The sequence below is a fragment of the Rattus rattus genome, chromosome 11 (genome assembly GCF_011064425.1).
Source record: "Rattus rattus isolate New Zealand chromosome 11, Rrattus_CSIRO_v1, whole genome shotgun sequence".
Taxonomy (NCBI): Eukaryota; Metazoa; Chordata; class Mammalia; order Rodentia; family Muridae; genus Rattus; species Rattus rattus.
In genome coordinates this window covers 75,056,321-75,074,517 of record NC_046164.1, presented here as the reverse complement: position 1 = coordinate 75,074,517, position 18,197 = coordinate 75,056,321, and the positions used below count along the sequence as shown (strand labels likewise).

Below are 18,197 nucleotides of genomic sequence, written 5' to 3'. Positions count from 1 at the left end.
CTTCGAGCAGCAGGCTGATGATTAAAGTGTACTGAAGTCATTGTGGCTCCTGTAGTAAAGCTATGTTCCATAACATTTTGTTTTGCGTCTGTGCATTTCCATTTGAATAAATTTCATAAAGTGCATTAGTTGTAAGATGAAGGCATGTTTGTGATTACCACAAAACTACCTTTGTAGTACTGTACTAACCCTAGATGCCAGTGCCTGTTAGGATGCCCAAGAGCTTCTTCTTAACGAACTTGTTGACAGTGCTCTTCCTCAGCCTGCTGGGCCTTGTGAAGGTTAGATGAAAAATACCATCATAGTATCTAGTGGGTGTGAAAAGTGCATGCTTGTAAAACCAACACTCTGGACGCAGACAGCTGGACTATCTAGGAAGACTGTTTCAAGCAACAACATTTAAAAAGTAATGTTTAGATTCAGTGTGAAATTACATTTCTATGAGTTTGTTCTCTCTCAGCTTCCCCATTTTCTAAGTTGTTCTTTTTTAGGAGTTCCCTATGGAGAGAGAGGATCTTTGTGGTGTGGTGTGTCTCTGTGTGTCTCTCTGTGTCTCTGTGTCTTTCTGTATGTCAGGATGTACCCCTTAAGGAATGTTTCAAAGCAGAGATGACACCAAACTCTATATATCTTACATTTTCTTTATGTACCATTCATATGATAGTTTAATGTATAAAGTAGGTAAATTAGAGATTAACAGTATATAGTAATAAGATATGAGCATTTAACAAGTACACTGCAATAGTATGACTATGATCTCTTAAACTATCCTGATATACTGTAATCACCTACAGTGTCTGTGTGGTGAGATTAAAGTGCCACGGTATGTCTGAGGCCTTGACAAATGAAATAACGCCCTTCTCAAGGGGCTGATATGTTAAGGTTGTGTTTGGAGCAAACATGTAGCCTCTATACTAACATGTTCAGGGCAGGTAGAATGACCAGATGGATTTGTCTATCATTAATGGGACTTTAAATTCAAACTTTTCTTTTTACAAGGATTTTTCTCCACGCCTGGGATGAAACACTAGTAAAAACATTCTACTGAACAATATGGCTATCGCCCACTTTCTGATTAGGTCGCCTGATTATCTGCCAGTGTTCTGGTTTTTTGTTGTTGTTATTTGTTTTTAAGATCCCATACAGTTTCCTTTCTGTACTCTGTGCCTGACTTTATTGTGTGACCTCAGATTTACCACACAGTACCCAGGCAAATCTGCCCGTCGATGCCCTGTTGGTGAGTGAGGCTCTTTGGGCGTCTTCTTCTTGCCCAGGTTCAGTGCGGTTTAGACCTAACCAGTCTCTTTGACTTTGTTGGAAGTGTGGCAGCAGCTTCCTTGGCAGATGAGGTTTCCCCGTAATTGTTATAGTTTTCTGTCTAACCATTCCTGAATCTATGTATTTTTCCCTCTTTTTACGTGGTTTCCTGATGAGATCTATATAGTTTCAGTGTTTTCTAGTGTAACACAGTGCTATTATTCATAACACCAACACATTTAATTAGGCCTTTTCAATATTAACCAAACACTTATCACACACATCGCATACTGTGACCATTGCTTTTTATTGGTTGAAGCATCCAGTTGTCCATACAAATAACACTAAACAGACTTGTGTGTGTGTACACAGATATGTGGGCGGGGTTGAAAGAAAAGGGAAATTATATAGTTATATTGTAATTAAAAAACAAAAAAAAAAATTTGGCTGGCTGCCATGGCACAGACCTCTAATCCCAGCACTCTGGGAGGCAGAGAAAGGAGGATCTCTGTGAGTTCAAGGCCAGCCTGGTCTACAGAGTAAATTCCAGGACAGCCAGGGCTACATAGAGAAACCTGTCTTGAGAAACCAAGAGGGGAAAAAAAATCAATCAAAATTAGTATTAAAATTAAGTAACAAATATATTTTTAAAATTGACATTTATTTAGTTTTCTTTAAAATTTTATGGCTAATAATCTATCTTTGCAACCTTGTCATGTAGTATTAAGAACTGTTTGTTTGAGGCCCTGCTGGCAATGAACACACAGAGATCCACCTGCCTCTATCCCCTGAGTACTGAGAATAAATGTGTGTGCTGCGCTTAGACCATAGATTGCATTTTTGTATTATTGCTGGTTTGCCAGTTACAGTTTTCTTATAGTCTTTTTTGATACACTGAGTTGAGTTTTTGAAAAGATTTATTATTTGGGGCTGGAGAGATGGCTCATTAGTAATGAACACATATTGCTGTTCCAGAGAATCCTAGTTCAGTTCTTAGTACCCCGATGAGGGGCTCACAACCACCTGTAGTTCCAGGACGTCTGGAATCTCTGGCTTCCATTAGCATGAGTGCACACACACAGATACATGATTTAAGCATTTTAAATATATTTGTTATTTGCTGTGCATGTTTGTGTGCATATATGTGCATATGTGTATGGGTGGCCTTGTTGGATTCCCTGGAGATGGATTTTCAGAACTAAGTACGATTTACCAAAGCCCAGCTTAGTGAGACCAAGGAATTTGTTGAGCTTTCTTACAAAGCATAGGATAGAGGTTCCTTACTGGACCATGGGTGACCCTTAGTCAGCTGTATCATAGTAAAGTCCCATCTCATCATGGATGGAAACCTCATGGAAGCTGCCACCTGAAATCCTTCTAATAGTCTAACATTTTCTGAGGTCAGTTGGAGCTGGGGGAGGGAGTAATTGCTAGAATTACTCCTAGGGAGCGTCTCTTTACCTTATACCCAGCTGTCACTGGATTGTTCTGCTGTAGTTGCCATGGCTGAGTAGTGGGCAGAGTCCAAGAATGGCATCTTTTTGTGACTAGAATGTGGGGAGCTGTCAAATAGTATCTCCTGACGCAGGGTGCTGGGATCTGAACTCTTCCTCTGAAAGAGCAGCTACTGCCCTTAGCTTTGTCTGGCTTGTGTTAGTACCACACCGTTTTGATTACCTTGGCTTTGTAGTAGGTTTTGAAATGTTTATTGTTTTCTTTTTCTCCTACTGTTCCTTCATTATCACTTTCCTTTGTGTTAAATGAGCAGTTTCTAGAGTAGTAAGGCAGTGAAAAGAGACCGAAGACAGACAGAGGTCACACAGCAAGGGGCAGCCCCTCCCCCTCAGGAAATCAGGGATCTGCCAGGTGAAGAAGCTGTCAGCCTTTGGAGGGGAGGACTGTAGGGCCTTGGGGATTGTAGTTGTTTTACAAAGGGTGACAGGCTGACCCGGTGGGATTCCTTTCTTGTGCTGATGGAGAGGGCTGAGCAAGGTCACCTGCCATTTCTTCAGAATACTGTCTTACTGTATTGTAGCTGTGTGTGCTTGTTTAATTTCTTAGGACTGCCCCAAGAGTATAATTACATTGGGCTTTATAGCCATCTCTTTAGGTTAATGTCACCTTCCTTAACTTTAATAGTGTACATTCATATGTCCTTCCTCTGCTACTTTGAGCTGTCACTTACACTTCATGCAGTTGTGACTCTTTTTCTCTCATATTCTGTTCAAAAGACAGTGCATGGATACACATTGCCTTCTGTTTCCCTGTTGAGCTTCTCTTTTTCTGTGTGTGAATTAATCTACCACCTACCTGTGTCCTTTGGTTTCAGCCAGGACTCTCTTTAGTTTTGGTTTTAGGACTTGGCAGGTAAGACAGTCTGTCAGGAATGATTCTCTTGGGTCTAGGTATGGCTCTCTTAGATTTCTACTTGGAATCCACTGAGCCTCTACGATGTTCAGATTCATCTGTCAGAGTTGGAAAGTTTCAGCCGTTACTGCTTCAAGTAGCTTCTGGCATCTCTCTCCTAAATCTGTCTGTGAGTCCTATTTTGAAAATGTTGGTGTCTCTTGGGCTCTGAGGTCCTGTTCATTTTCCTTCTGTTCCTCAGACTAAACCTAACTTTAAGTTTTCCTGATTCTGTTTCTAAATGCTGAGATCTGCTTTTGAAAATCTCCTCTGAATTCATCACTTGTAATTGGTGTGTTTGCATGTGGGTATGTGCACTTAAGTGTCAGCAGCTGAGGAGGCCACTGTACTCTAGTGTACATCTCCAGAGCCGTCAGGTCTGCAGCTAGTTATAGGCAGTTGGGAGCCACCCTGTCTGGGTACCAGCAACTGAACTCCAGTCCTGGAAGAACAGTACACCACTCACTCCCTTCTCCAGGTACTTTAAACTCCATCATTCATATTTGGCTTACAGATTCTAATGTCCATGTCGTTATTGATATTCCACTTTGGAGACTTTGTCCTCATACTTTCCGCTAGTGCTTTGGTTTTCTTTAGTTTTTGAGTGAATTTTAAAATAATTGATTTGTTGTCTTATTTTTTTTAAGTTCTTGTCTGTATTTACATAAGGATAGATTTTGTTCATTGCTTTCTTTCACCCATGTATAGGTCACACTTCCTGGTTTGGTTTGGTTTTGCTTTGTTTTTTTCATGCATTTTGTGGGAACTGGAACGTCGGTTCAATGGTCACATATCTGTTCTTGGGTTGGATTCCTGGCATCACGTGGTGGTTCACAACTATCCATAACTCCAGTTCTGGAATGCTCAAGATACAGATATTCCTGCAAACAAAACACTCATGTACATAAAATAAATATTTTAAAAATTAAAAGAATAAATTTTGTAATCTTAGTATTGAAAGGTAGTCAGTATTGGCCAGGCAGTAGTGACAAATGTCTTTACTTCCAGTACTCAGGAGGCAGAGGCAGGTGAATCTCTGTAAGTTCAAGGCCAGCTTGGGTCTCCCACGAATTCCAGGTTAGCCAGGGGAAGCGCCCCCTCCCCCAATAAAAAGAACAAGAAAGAGAAAGGTGTGTAGTGAAAGTTAGCAATATGGCCATGTTGGAGATCAGGTTCCTCCTCCTCTGTGGTTTCTGTTAGTGTTTTCTGTACTGTTGGTGTAGTTGTTTCATGACTTCCTTAAATAATTCTATCAAGTTTTGAATTCTTTGTCATGTAGAACTCTCTACATGGTGAACTTAGTGGTCAGCGAGTGATTTGCCAAAGATTTCCTTAAATACCTGGAGCTACTAAGTCTTCCTGAGCTTCCCTCTGCATTTATAAGGTCAGGATCCTATGGAGATACCAGAGCCTTGTAAAGCCCTTTGACCACGTTATTCCCTAGCCTTTTCTTTAGTTTTCTCAGTTGTTATTCATTGCCTCAGAGTTAAAATAGTTGCCTATAACTATTTTTAACAGACTTCCCTGGGAAGAGACGTTTTGAAACAGCCGTATACCCAGGTGTACGTGTACTCTTCCCGCCCCCGGCATACAGCCTTTTCCTTGGTAGGGTCTTCTAAGCACTCTTTGATAGGTTAGAATACGGTAGTGCTTTAAAATGGAGCTTTGAGAGTTCTCTGTCTTGTTTCTTGTGATGGTGACTAGTACAGTGGGATTGGTTCTGCTCAGGGCAAAGAAGGAGGTCACCTAGCTTTCTGGGTCTCTTCTACAGCTTTCCCTGTTAGGTTCCAAAGCTCATAGTGGAATGCTGACAGATCGTGTCATGCTTTTGGAGCACATATGGAACCCTTCACCATTTCTATTGACATACTTTTGAGTTAGAAATTTCATATAATTTTGTTTTTAAGGATTTCTTACTGCTTTTCTTTTTTATATTGTCAAAAACAACATACTTTCCTTGTGACCTTCAAGTTACTGAGATTCGGTCATATTCTGTGTTGTCCAGAGATAACTTCCTTCTTGACTTTCTCACTAGTGACTACAGTATGAATGATTGTTTCCAGTTGTGCCTTGCACTCTGCAATGAACACATTACTGTGTTTGCATCCTAGTTGAATATAGTACTTCTTCTAGTTTTCTCAGTTAGGTTTTACCCCCTGACATGATATGTGTGTGAGAGAGCTTGCATGTCTTAAAATGTATTTATTTTTAACCTTTACGTATTTCACAGTTTGAATGAGTGCCAAAGCCATTTTAAATTTTAAATTATATTGTCTGTATCCTCTGTATGCCATGGTGTGTGGAAGTCAGAGGACAGCTAGCAGGAATTGGTTCTCTCTTCTCACCTTGTGGGCCTCTGTGATAGAACTCACATCCTCAGACTCAGCAGCAGATCCATTACCAGCTGAGCACCCAAGTGAGTAAACTTACCACGTCTCTGGTAGGACTAATAGGACCTTCCGAAAAACCACTCAACGTTCTCAAATACACGAGTCTGTCATCCTGTGTTCATTCTGCTCAGCTCTCAGGGATTCTTTTCAACATAAAGGAATAGTTTCTTACATTTCTAGAGAATTAGATTATTAGAATCTCTGAACTACTCATCTTTTTACCAAATTGATCTCTTTGTCTTCTAACCTTTCTATTGACTTTTTTTTTGTTTGTTTTTTGCAATTATATTTTTAATTCTTTTTAAATTTTCTTGGTCCTATAATTTTTTTATATCTGCTTAGATCTCTGCAAAGTTATAAAATGGAACTATTTAAATACATTTTTTCCTGATTAAGTCTGCCATCTTTGGTTTTGCTTTTTAGCATTTTTCCTTCATGTTGCAGTTTTCATAAGATAGAACTCTCAATTCCCTACACGATTTATTTTTCTTGTTGATATTTAGTATCTTCCCACATTGTCTTGAATGTTGTTTTGTAAAATTATAAAAAGACTGTCTTTTACTCCCTCTAGATCTGGCACCACAGTGCCCCAAGATATCTGCTAGATATCTTGCCAGAAACACATCCTAACTTTTGGCAGCCCAGTTTTTTTTTTTTTTTTTTTAAACAACAACAGAGTGTGGTGCTTTATGGATGGTTTTCTCTGTTGCATTTCAAAGGTCTGTCAACTGACTGAGTGAACTGACAGGTATGGAGCCTTGGTGGTTTCTGTGTTTGAGGAATTAGTATTTTACCTAGAACATGGCCATCCATTCTTTTCTTCACTGTCTCTTTCTGTCCTGGTTCCTCCTTTGGGGATTTATTTCATTACACTGGTGAATTCCTGTTAGAATCATGCCCAGATTTGGAAATGAACATGTTGTATAAAACTACTGGGAGTTTGTTAAGGTGAGTTCGTACCTGGGAAGTACCAAGACCTGTATTAGGTCTTGTTTGCAAGTAGAAATTCATGGTTAGATTAATTTGGCCAACGTTTGTCATGGTTATCAGGAATGAGCTGAGTCATGCCACATTTGCTTAGGTACACGGTGAGCCTAGATTATCAGCAGCACCATCCAGGTGAAGGCTTTAGCAGTGAGTATGGAGAGGAGTGACAGTGCAGGTCCGCCTGAAGTCCCACGAGAGGATGCCTCCCAAGTCTGTTCTTGAACCTGACAATGTGGCTGTGGCAAGTACCGTGTAAGAGCTGGTCTAATGAGGCCATGTGTCCTCTGGGCAGATACTCTAGGAAAGAATGAATGCAGGGCTAGACAGGTCACTTGGTGTTTAGGAATGCTTACTACACGTGTAGAGCACCTGGGTTCATTTCTCTGCATCCACATCAGGTGGCTCACAGCCACTGTGATACCACTTGTAGGAGCTCCAGTGCCTTCTGGCATACAGGCACCTGTGTGCATACAGTACACATGCACGCACCCATACACATAAACTAATAAGTCCTTTTTTTTCTTCCTTCCTTCCTTCCTTCCTTCCTTCCTTTTTTTTTTTTTTTTTTTTTTTTGTGGGAGTTGATTTTGAGACAGAGTTTCTCTGTGTAGTCTTAGCTGTATACCAGGCTGGCCTCAAACTCAGAGATCCACCTGCCTCTGCCTCCCAAGTGCTGGGATTAAAGGCATGCGACACTGCTTCCTAATAATAAGTCTTTAAAATAAGAAAAGTGAAACAAATACAAACTATATTTTTTCTAATTATTGAGCTTACGGTTAACGTTAGGGTTGTTAGAGTTCGCCTTTTTCTAGCACTTCCCAGTGCATTGTGGACCCATGCATTCAGGGCAGGCGTACCCATGATAGCAACGTGGACACATAGACACTTCCCAGTGCACTGTGGACCCATGCATTCAGGGCAGGCGTACCCATGATAGCAACGTGGACACATAGACAGGCCCTACCAGAGCAGGCCCTGAGAGAAAAAGGTGGCTGAGGCTCGGTTTTATGAAGAATCGAGTAAAAGGCCAAGCACAGTGGCACATGCCACTCAGGGGAGAGCCAGGAGGATCTCAGTGAGTTCAAGACAAGCCTAATCCCTGTAGTGAGTTCCAGACCAGTTAGAGCTACATGGTCAGACAGACAGACAGGCAGACAGAAAAAACAAAACTGAAGGAATTGGTTTTACTGTCCTGGACAAAGACCAAGCTATGGTCACACCCTTTGTAGCAGCTCAGGAAAATAAGAGGCCAGCCACATTTGTCTTTTGCCAGAAAGTTTTGGGTGAACAGCTCAGTTATTCTAGGCACAGTGGTCCAGGGCCTTAAGAGGTCAGAGAGAGGGCTCTTGTCTGTGTGGCCGTTCAAGAGGAGAATGAAGAGGAGATCCTCCTGGAGAGGAAGCTCACCATAAGAGCGACATTGAGGATTCCCTCCAGAACCTTGAGCTGAGGCAGTCTAGGTAGTCATGGGGGAGATGGAAGGAAGCACCCAACCAGCCCCGTATCTTCTGCTTGCCGCCCAGTGTGAGAACCAGTCTCACTGCAGACGGACAAGGGTGGGTAGAAAGTCAGCTGTGCTGGAAGTGCTTGGACTGTGGGCTGGGTTGGAATGGCTTCCTTCACAGAGCTGCTTGGGGAGCCCAAGTGTGCACAGCTGGAAGGCAGTAGCAGCTACCTTCATAGAGCTGCAAGATGACTTTCTCCTGGTGTGTTCTCAGGTCTCTGTGGCCCTTAGCAGTGGCTCCATCCGCGTGGCCATGTTGGAAGAAAATGGAGAGCGGGTCCTCATGGAAGGGAAGCTCACTCACAAGATCAACACCGAGAGTTCCCTCTGGAGCCTTGAGCCGGGCAAGTGTGTTTTGGTAAGTGTGGTTACTTGTGTGCAGAGCTCCGTCTGGGTTTCGAGCCTGCTGTGATGACACTTTGTCCAGGTCTTTCCAATAAGCAGAGAGGTCTTTAATTACAGTAATTGGAGCAGACTTAATTAATCCCTTGAGTATTTAGCACCCACCCCTGCTTGGACTCTATCTTCATGAGCTTTTCCCTTTGTATTCTCTACCCCTCAGTGTTCCCATCATTGCCAAGAGCCTACTTTTCTATGTATAAAGGCAACACCAAGTAAATAAAATGAAAATGCGGAATTTTCTTAGGTGCTAGTCTGAGTTTAAGTTCACCAAGTAGATCTCATTGAGCACCTGGCAAGACAAGGGTTAAATAAAATTCATGACTATGCCAGTAAGTTGTGACTCCAGATGAATAAAATCAAATGAATAGCAGTCCACAGCCCCTCCACAGTTGGGCTGTGTGACAGCTCTGACCCCTGTAGTGAGAGCGGACTGCATGCTGGCACCCGAGAGGAGAATCGCAGTACACCATATCTGGACTAACTTGTTTCCTCTTTTTATCTACAGAGGGAACAAGTTAGGTAAGAGAGATAAAGATGAAAAGAAAACCAGTAAGTCTTTGGATGAAAAAATCCTTCAGGCATTCTTCATATATGTAACGCATCAAATAAAGAAAGCATTTGTTAGATTCTACAACAGGTGCTCAGTGGTGGCCGGCTTCTCTGGGATACCCTAGTTGGAACTGGCAGATAAAGAAAGCTCTCTAGCCCACAGTGGCTCTGTCCTGGCTACACTGGTGTTTCAGAGGGAGGCATAGGCTAGGGACTGAGTGAACTGAACTCAGTGCTTGTGAGAAGTGGGAGCATCTTCTGCCTCATCTTGCTATCAGACCCAAAAGCAGACCATAACTTGCTTATGTGGAAATGTCCCCCCTATGTAGGCATGTGCCTAAATGTTGCCAGGTCCCCGCCCTGCCACAATTTCTCCTATGGTCTCCTAAGGCCCATGTGGAGTTTTCAGAGGTGGGGCTGGATCTGGTCTGTCCTGTGTTCTGAGTCTCCCAACACCCAGCACCGATGGTGTCCACAGGGACGGGGCCCAGGACTCCCCCAGGCTGTCCGTGTCCGATCGTTCGCTTGCTCACCCTTGGCAGAGCAGCATTTCCCAGCCAGAGAAACGAGAAGCACTTTTCTGCCTAAGGCGTGCCTCTTGCCTCTGAAGGTGGGCTTTGGGTGTCAATATGATTGGATGGAATGAACTGGCAAATCATGGCTGTGTCTGCAAGGATGTTTCCGAGAAGAATTGCATGTGTGCCAGTGATCTGAATGGGTAAGACCTACCCTAAGTGTGGGTAGCACAGAACCATTCAGTAGGCTGGGCCCAGATTGAACAGGGTGTGGAGGAAGAGAGACATTTTGCCTGTTTCTGTCTCTCCCCTCCCAAGCAAGCATGCCTTTGCCTTGCATATCAGACTCCAGGTTCTTTATCCTTTCAATGCTATGGTTTTTATGAAGGCCTTTGTACCTTCGATATCTAACTGATGCTTTACACCATAGATCGCTCTCGTTCTGAATGTCTGACTTCCCTAGCTTTGTTCCTTGAAGATGACCTTTGTGGTCATGTGAGCCAATTTAATATGTATTATATATCCTTGCCTGTAATATATATATGTATACATGTATACATATATACATACATACATATATGTATACACATGTGTGTGTGTGTGTGTGTGTATGTATGTATGTATGTTCCTTCTTGCTCAGTTTCTTTGGACAGCCCTAATGTAGCCTTCTTAAATTTGGCAGCTTAGTCCGTTTTCCCTCACCCTTGACTATGAAGCCTGTACGCTAACAGTGCTATATTGAACTTTTTCCTGAGCACCCCAGCTCCTTTACCTGTCATACTACTTGAAGTTGCAGGTGCCCTCTCAGCTCTCTTGAGCTTTGCATAGTCAGGCAGTTCCGGACATGAGTAACACAGTGGCAGTACTGGACTGATAGCCTGGCTCTTGGAAGACACTTCCTGTGGCTGCTTTGGCCACCATGCTAGGGTTCTCTGATTCTAAGGCTGCTGTCTTCAAGTACTTAGAGTTCTGGGACAGCCATGTCTTCTGCCTTGGCTAGTTGACAGAGGATGGGATTGAGTTAGGATCCCAACTCTGCACAGCACTTCCCAAGTGGTTTGTGTCACTCAAAAGTTACCAGTGTTTGCCATTGGAATGGTCTTCTCACACTGCATTCGTATTCAGAATCTACTGGGATTAGAATCTCTATACTAGTAATTCCTCTTACTTTATGTCTATAAAATGTGATTGTTACTAAATTAACCTTCTAAGAGCTTTTGTTGCTAAGTCCAACTCTGACTTGATAAGTATTCTAGAGCCATGTTACCTTTGGGGGGTAGGGGTATCCATTCAAGTGGGATAGGATGGAGGCAGGCGTAGTAACTCATACCTGTAACCTTTGTACTTGAGAGATAGGGCAGAAGGGTTGCCATGAGTTTTATGCCAGCCTGAGCTGTAGAACCAGAAAGTATCTCCAGAAAAGAGGTGCTGGCCGCCAAGCCTGACGCCATGAGTTTGGTCTTTAGCACCCACATGGTGAAGGGGGAAGACCAACTCCCACAGGTTGTCCTCTGATAGCTCTCTGTATGTGTGCCATGATGCCTGCACATGCGTATGTACACACACACACACACACACACACACACACACGGCTAATAGCTAACACACTAATTTCTTACATTAAATGCCAACATATATTGAACATGTGCGTGCTCTATGAAATACATTATACTGTTTGATTCTTTGCAGAGTCTGAGAAGTCAGGCAGGACCTTCAGGCTTTGAGATGAGCCTCCAAAGCCCCAAATGCTTAGCTGGAGTTTTCTTTCTTGAAAAGGTTTTGCCCCTTTAATGGGGGTTGGGAAAGGTAAACAAATAAAAATAGGTGAAAGGAGAAGGTAGATGATCAGAGTAGTTTTGAGTAGTTCTTGTGTCATGTAGATATGGGTGATACTACCCCCAAGCTGGAGACATTCTTGTACTGTTCTGTACCCTCTCGAGGATGGCTGGAGACAGCCAGACAGCTGTAGAGATAACCAGATGTAAGATTTTTGTCCCTGCTATCCATGCACACATCCCCTTCCTGCAGACTCCGCGAGGACTCTCCATGTTCTACTATGGCCTGGGTTTACCTGTGCACCAGTTACTGGTAAGGTTTTAGTTTGACTTTGCCAGGTACCTGTTGTCTGCAGAGTACCTGAGAGAGAAGCAGAACTAGTTACATCCAGTTGCTACCGTAACCATGGCAAACTCGGGTATTTTGCCATCTCTTGTAGAACCAAAGAGAACCCCTTGGGACTGAGACAGCACACCATCAGTTCCTACAGTCCCTCAGAGTTGGATGTTTTTGTTTGTTTTATATATTGTTTTTCAGGGAGCATCACTGGTGGACAGTGAGCAATCTGACAGAGAGGAGCCATGGACAGACAGTCCACCACTTTTCCGGCTCTCTCATCAGCCTGAGCCCTTGGCTGTACTTAGAGTCCCTTCTTGATGAGAGGCTCAGGACTGGTCTCTCACCCCACGAGAAAGTGCTGTGTATTATGGAATACATCAAGTGTTATAAGTCCAGGGTGTTTTACTCTATTTGCTGGTGATGTACCATGGCCAGTTTTTACTTTTGAGTACATATATGAGACAAACCTATAAATTATTAAGGAGATGTTTTTACTTATGAAAGGCTTAATTTTGACCCACTCATCACATTGCATTGGCTGTGTGGACTCAGCATAAGGATTAAGAAAGGGTTACCTGACTGAGGGGGTGGCCGTGCCTCTGGGTCATCATTGTAGCCACGTTTGACTTCTTTATGATCCTTGAGATGAACACCTGGCTCCTTAATCTCTTCTTTCCTTCTTGTCACTTCTCGTTAGGCCAAGAGGTTGGCCTGTGGATATAGCCTTTTTTGGGCGAGAGGGCGGGGGAGGGGCGGGGGGGAGGACTTTATAAATAGGAATTTTAGTACAAGATCCTTCTGGATTTTCTGGATGACCTCCGAATTCAGTGAAAGACACCCTTAAAAGAGACAGAAGAAGAGACATAGACACAGGAAGTTGTTATGAAGACCAAAGACTAGAATGATGTGGGCATAAACCAAGGCATGCCAGCAGCCACCAGAAGCTGAAAGAAGTAGAAGGATTCTTCCTTGAAGCCTACAGGGGGTCAGTCATGCCAACTCCTTGATTTCGGACATCTGGTCTCCAGAACCTCAAGAAACAAATGGGTGATGTTTTAAATACCCTCTGCTTTGGCCCATTCTGGTTTTTGTCTTAACATCCCTGGGACACTGACATAGGGTCCTTGCAGCATCTGTGAAGAGGAGTGGCGTTCTCAGCTCTCATTGGTATCCCTAGAGTCTGCAATAAGAGCTTCTGACCTTCTCACCTCCAAGCAGGGGAGTGCCACTTGCTTCTCAGCCCTTCCACGTGTCCTGCTGCTTCTCCCTTTGTGGTGGATCCCACCCCAGACAGTCAGGGCAGGCAGGGGTGGCAGCTAAAACCGTGTGACAGTTCTTGCCTCCCCCCCTCCCTCCCTCCCTCCCACACTTGAGAATGTTAAATGAGACTTCTTGACTCAGGCAAGCTCCTTGCCTGGTTACAGAGATGTAAAATCAGCCGTGGCAACGGCACCAGCTACTTTACCGACTCTCCATTTGGTTCCAGAAGCCAGGCCCAGAGCTTGTGCACTGTCCTCGTTTCTCCCTCCCTGTGGAGGGCTGGCTGCCCTCTGCAGTGCGTGGGCGGCAGGCGGCAGGCGGCAGGCTCTGCTTCAGGGACTCTTGCCATGGCTGTGTTGCAGAGGTAGTAGGATCTTCCTGAGCAGTGAATGCCATTGCACACACACACACACACACACACACACACACACACACACACACACACACATCTTCATGTTACTGACATCTTACACACACACTACTTAGCACGCTCAGAGAGCGCTAGAATATTTTCTGAAGAAATAGTAGATGTTGGCGCTCAGGCTTTAAAGCTTACTGCACTGTTTATTTATGACTTTTTTTTAGCCCTGTGAGTATTTTTATATATGCTGCACCTCCTTGACTGTATTGAGATGATTTCCTGAAGTTATTATTTCTCAGAGAGTGGAGCCCCAGGATAATTGCTCTGTGGTTCTCCCTGAAGGGTGCAGCATTTCTAAGTGGCACTAGTGCTGTGTCAGCACCGACACCCCTCGTCTCCTGGCCACGGACTACTTGATGTTCCTTGATGTTTGTCTGGGCATCTCCAGTTTTCATGTAAGGATGAAAGAATCCATTGTTGGCCTTCCCTGAGTTGTAAGCCCCCTTCCCTGCTGTAATAACGTTTCCCGGCCTGCGAAGAGGCCCGTGCAGGTCATTTACCCATCGTGTTCATTAATCTAGAATGGAAGCCACAGATTACGTTATTTTAGTGTTTTGGCAAGTGCCCCCAACCTCAGCTGTATCCGTACTGGGTGTGAGCCCTTGTACCTGTAGTGCAGTGCTATCTCCAGGTCGAGTCCTGTTTCCAGTTTTTGTCATGGTTCTTAACATTACTCCTGACCCCTGATGCCAGTAGGGCAGAGCTGAGGCTTGGAGATCACACAGAGGGCAGTGACCTGAGACTCCTTGCTCCAAATGAAAGTGGGACTGACCTGAACAGTGTGGACAGGCCCTCAGCACCTCCTCCTGTGGAGTAGGAAGAAAGCGGTACACAGCTTTGTAGCATTGTGTTGTCCCCACTCTTCCAAGTGTAGGTGTATTCTGCCTCCCTGGGTGAGATCCATGGCCATGTCCTTTCTGACCTGTGCAGTCTTAGTTTTTACTTTAATTTCTTTAGCTCAAAAAGGCAGTTGATGACATTGAAAATCAGGGACTGCTTGTATAGTGCTGGCTTGCAGCATATCCACAGGAGTCAGGCTGCCCACATCTCCTCACAGTGGGTGTCGAGCTGAGCAGGTGCTCCCGCCATGCTGTCGTCTCACCCCATTATCTGCCCTTGTTCCAAGGTGCCTTCCTGGAAGGAACGTCCCACAACATTCCCGTTGGCCCAAACTCAATCACACGGGCAGCTGCGAGGAGTAAAGCCATCCTCACTGGGCACAGTGCTTCCCTGAATAGAAATGAGGTTCCGTTACTAAGGAAGGAAAGGGATATAAATGCTGGTGAGTCATCGGCACAGATCGGGGGATGCTGAGGTAAGTTTATTCACACTGAGGGTGAAGTTTTTCTGTGAGGACATTTTGGGAGCACTGTTCAGTCAGTGACAGTCTGGGGTCCCTCTGGGAAATTATTATGTTCTGGGACCAGGCAGATAAAAGAGGACCTGGAAAATGAGAGTGTATCCAGGAAATGATGAGGTCACAGTGACCTTGTAGAGGGCACCTAATTCTGACCCAATGAATGGTTCAGAGTGACTTTCTAAACCACTGAGAAAGGAGGCCAGGAGGCAGGTGCTCACTTTAGCAGTGCTCATGCCCTGTCAGGAAGTAGAAACTGACTGCAAGGTCAGGTGTCCCAGCCTGTCGGGAGGTGGGACCTAAGATCTTGACATTTGGTATGTTGGTGACAATGTGGGAAGCCCTGGGCTGAGAGGGAACATCCTTGCAGGACGCCTGCAGGTGGACCACAGACACACCTGGGTACCTCAGGAGACACTAGACACGGTCCTTAGCAAAGTAGAGAGGACCATGGTCCTGTGCTGCTGGGGGGGCTGAGGCCAGGCTGCTACTTCAGAGGACTTGCCTAGTCTTAGAAAGTAACTCAGGGTAAAGGGCCGGTACAATGTTCTTTACTCTCAAATGGCTCATAAACAAACATTATTATGTTGTATGCCAACACATAGAGTGCAAGAGCTGCTAAATGCCTGTGTGGCTCTCTGTACTTTGAGCAATGTGTAAATTTGAAGTTATTTGTAAATAAATGAGTGGTATTGCAAGCATACAAGGAAACTCAGCATCATTAAGGGGGAAAAGTCAAAATTACAGTGAGAGGCCTTATATACCTGTGAGAGTGGCTAAGAAGCCCTCAGTGCTCAATTTGAAGGAGCTGTGGTACCCTGAACTCACTGCTGCCGTGAGCGCCAGGCGGTGGGCATAGCCAGTGTGCTCACATTGCTTAACAACCTGCTCTATGCTCCCAAGAGGTGGAAACACACAGATCCTCACAATAGCTTCCTACCCAACTGCCAAACCTTAGGAACATCTCCATGGCCATGGACAGATAGTGTTCACCTACATCATGGAATAGTCTTGCCAAGCGTCATAGTCCACAGGATCCAGAAAGGAAGTGTGTGACAAGCTCACAAGCTGTGGGTTTCATGGGGAAGACACCCTGGACCTGGACAAGCTGGATGGCAAGATGAGCAGTGCAGAATGGAGTGGAGGGAGGGGCTGTGGGTGGGCTGTAGTGGGGGGAGGGGCCTGGTGTGGGTGGGCTGTAGTGGGGGGAGGGGCCTGGCTGTGGGTGGGCTGTAGTGGAGGAGATGAAGCTGCAGCAGGGTGAGTTTTGCTGTGTGCAAACTACACCTCCACAAGTCCAACTTGTTACAGAGTAACAAAATGTTAAAACAAACGCAGCTAATTTAAGCAAGCCATGGGAGTCCTTTTGCCTGGGTGTGGTCTTTAGCCAGGAACCCTTGAGGCCTGTTACATGAACATTTTTTCTTTGTTCTCACACAACTCTGATTCTGTCTTCAGTATCAAGAACACCCTACCCCACCTTCTCAGAACTGAGTGTATTCTAACCACTTTAAGTAGTTTATTTGGAAGATTAAATGCCCAAAGTGTCTTACCTGAGTTCCATAGAAGTATCACTCCAAGGAAGTCAGTGATGCTTAGAACTTGTCAGCTAAGACTTCTGGGACATGAAGCTATTTAAAAAATAAAGGATAGGTCCTAGGTGTGAGGATAAGGAGCCAGACAGAACAGCACATGAAATGCTTTGTGGAAAAGGAGGCCAGGCCAGTGAAGGGTGAGGAGAATCACACTAGCACTGCAGCCTTACTTAGTCTTTGACTGCCCACTCAGAGTATTCACAACATTTTTAGAAACACCGTCTTGGATTTTCCAAGCATCTTTGGTGTGGTCTGTTGCCCCAGATTCAAGAGCATCCTGGACCTTAGGAGAGAGGTCACTGAGGAAAATACTGGCCTGTGTATGCTTGTATGTAGCCAGGCAAAGGAATAACGATTAAGCTGCTGCATCCCTGAAAATGGCCATAACAACAACAAAAAATCCCAAAAGTCCACGAGGGAGCAGAGAGATGGAGCCTTTCCTTGTGCAGCACCAGGATGTCCAGCTCCAGTGGAAAACAGTGAGGTGGATTCTTGAAACCTGCAGTAGAGGTGCCAAGTGAGGCAGCAGTCCATTCGTAGGTACATGCCAAAGGAGCCGGAAGGGGGAGAGTGGATGGTTAGGTTGTGGTACGTTCATCCTGTGGAATGCTCTCAGCACGGAGAGGAATGAAGTTCTGCTACAAGCCACAGTACGATGTCCTTCAGAAACTACAATAAGTGAAATAAGTCAACACAGCAATAGAAGGTTTCATTTGTGTGACATCTGATGAGACGAAGCATCAGTAATTGTGCCAGAGGTGTCGGAGAAGATATTTAAGAGACTTTATTATGGTAAATGAAGAGCGACTACACCTGGCTGTAGGCTTCTTTCTGGAGTGATGTTTGAGGGTATAGCCATGACGGCTGGTTGTAAACCATCGTGGATGTGCCAAATGCCACTCGGCTGTTCACCTTTGGGGAAAAAAGTGTTATGTAATTTCACAATAAAAAATTGTTTTTAAAACAAGGTGGCTGACATCTTTTACCAGCATAAATCAGTGATGCATTTTGGTGATTCTTGGTGATGCAATGTTGGTGAAACCACACTCTCTGGTACGGTAGCCCTGGATGCTAGTAACATCCAGTTAGATAGCTGACATGCACACCTGACTGAGGAATGTTTGTGTTTCATTATAGACATTTTAAAGCTGGTTGTTGTGGCTGTACATACTTTTAATCCTAGTTCTCAGGGACAGAATAATCATGAAATCATGAACTCAAGGACAGCCTTAACTAGATACAGACCTGGTCTCAAAAGGGGGATGAAGGTGGGGTGGGGCTGAGGGACTTGGGAGATGGCTTCGTGGGCAAGAACATTTGCTGTGCAAGCATGAAGACTGAGGTTGAATCTCCAGTATGCATGTTGTGTGATTTTGTTTGTTTGTGTGTTTTAGCAAACAATGGCCAAAACCATGCATTAGTTGTTTGTGTCTTAAATG

General features: G+C 44.5%; 1 protein-coding gene across 1 annotated transcript in view; it reads left to right on the top strand.

Annotated features, from left to right (window-relative positions):
• Nudcd3 (NudC domain containing 3) overlaps window positions 1–18,197 on the top strand; it is an 81,631-nt gene that overhangs the window by 53,544 nt on the left and 9,890 nt on the right. Inside the window, exon 4 of the mRNA XM_032917104.1 lies at window positions 8,759–8,902. Within this exon, the coding sequence (XP_032772995.1) occupies window positions 8,759–8,902 (144 nt within the window). The remainder of the gene's footprint in view (window positions 1–8,758; window positions 8,903–18,197) is intronic.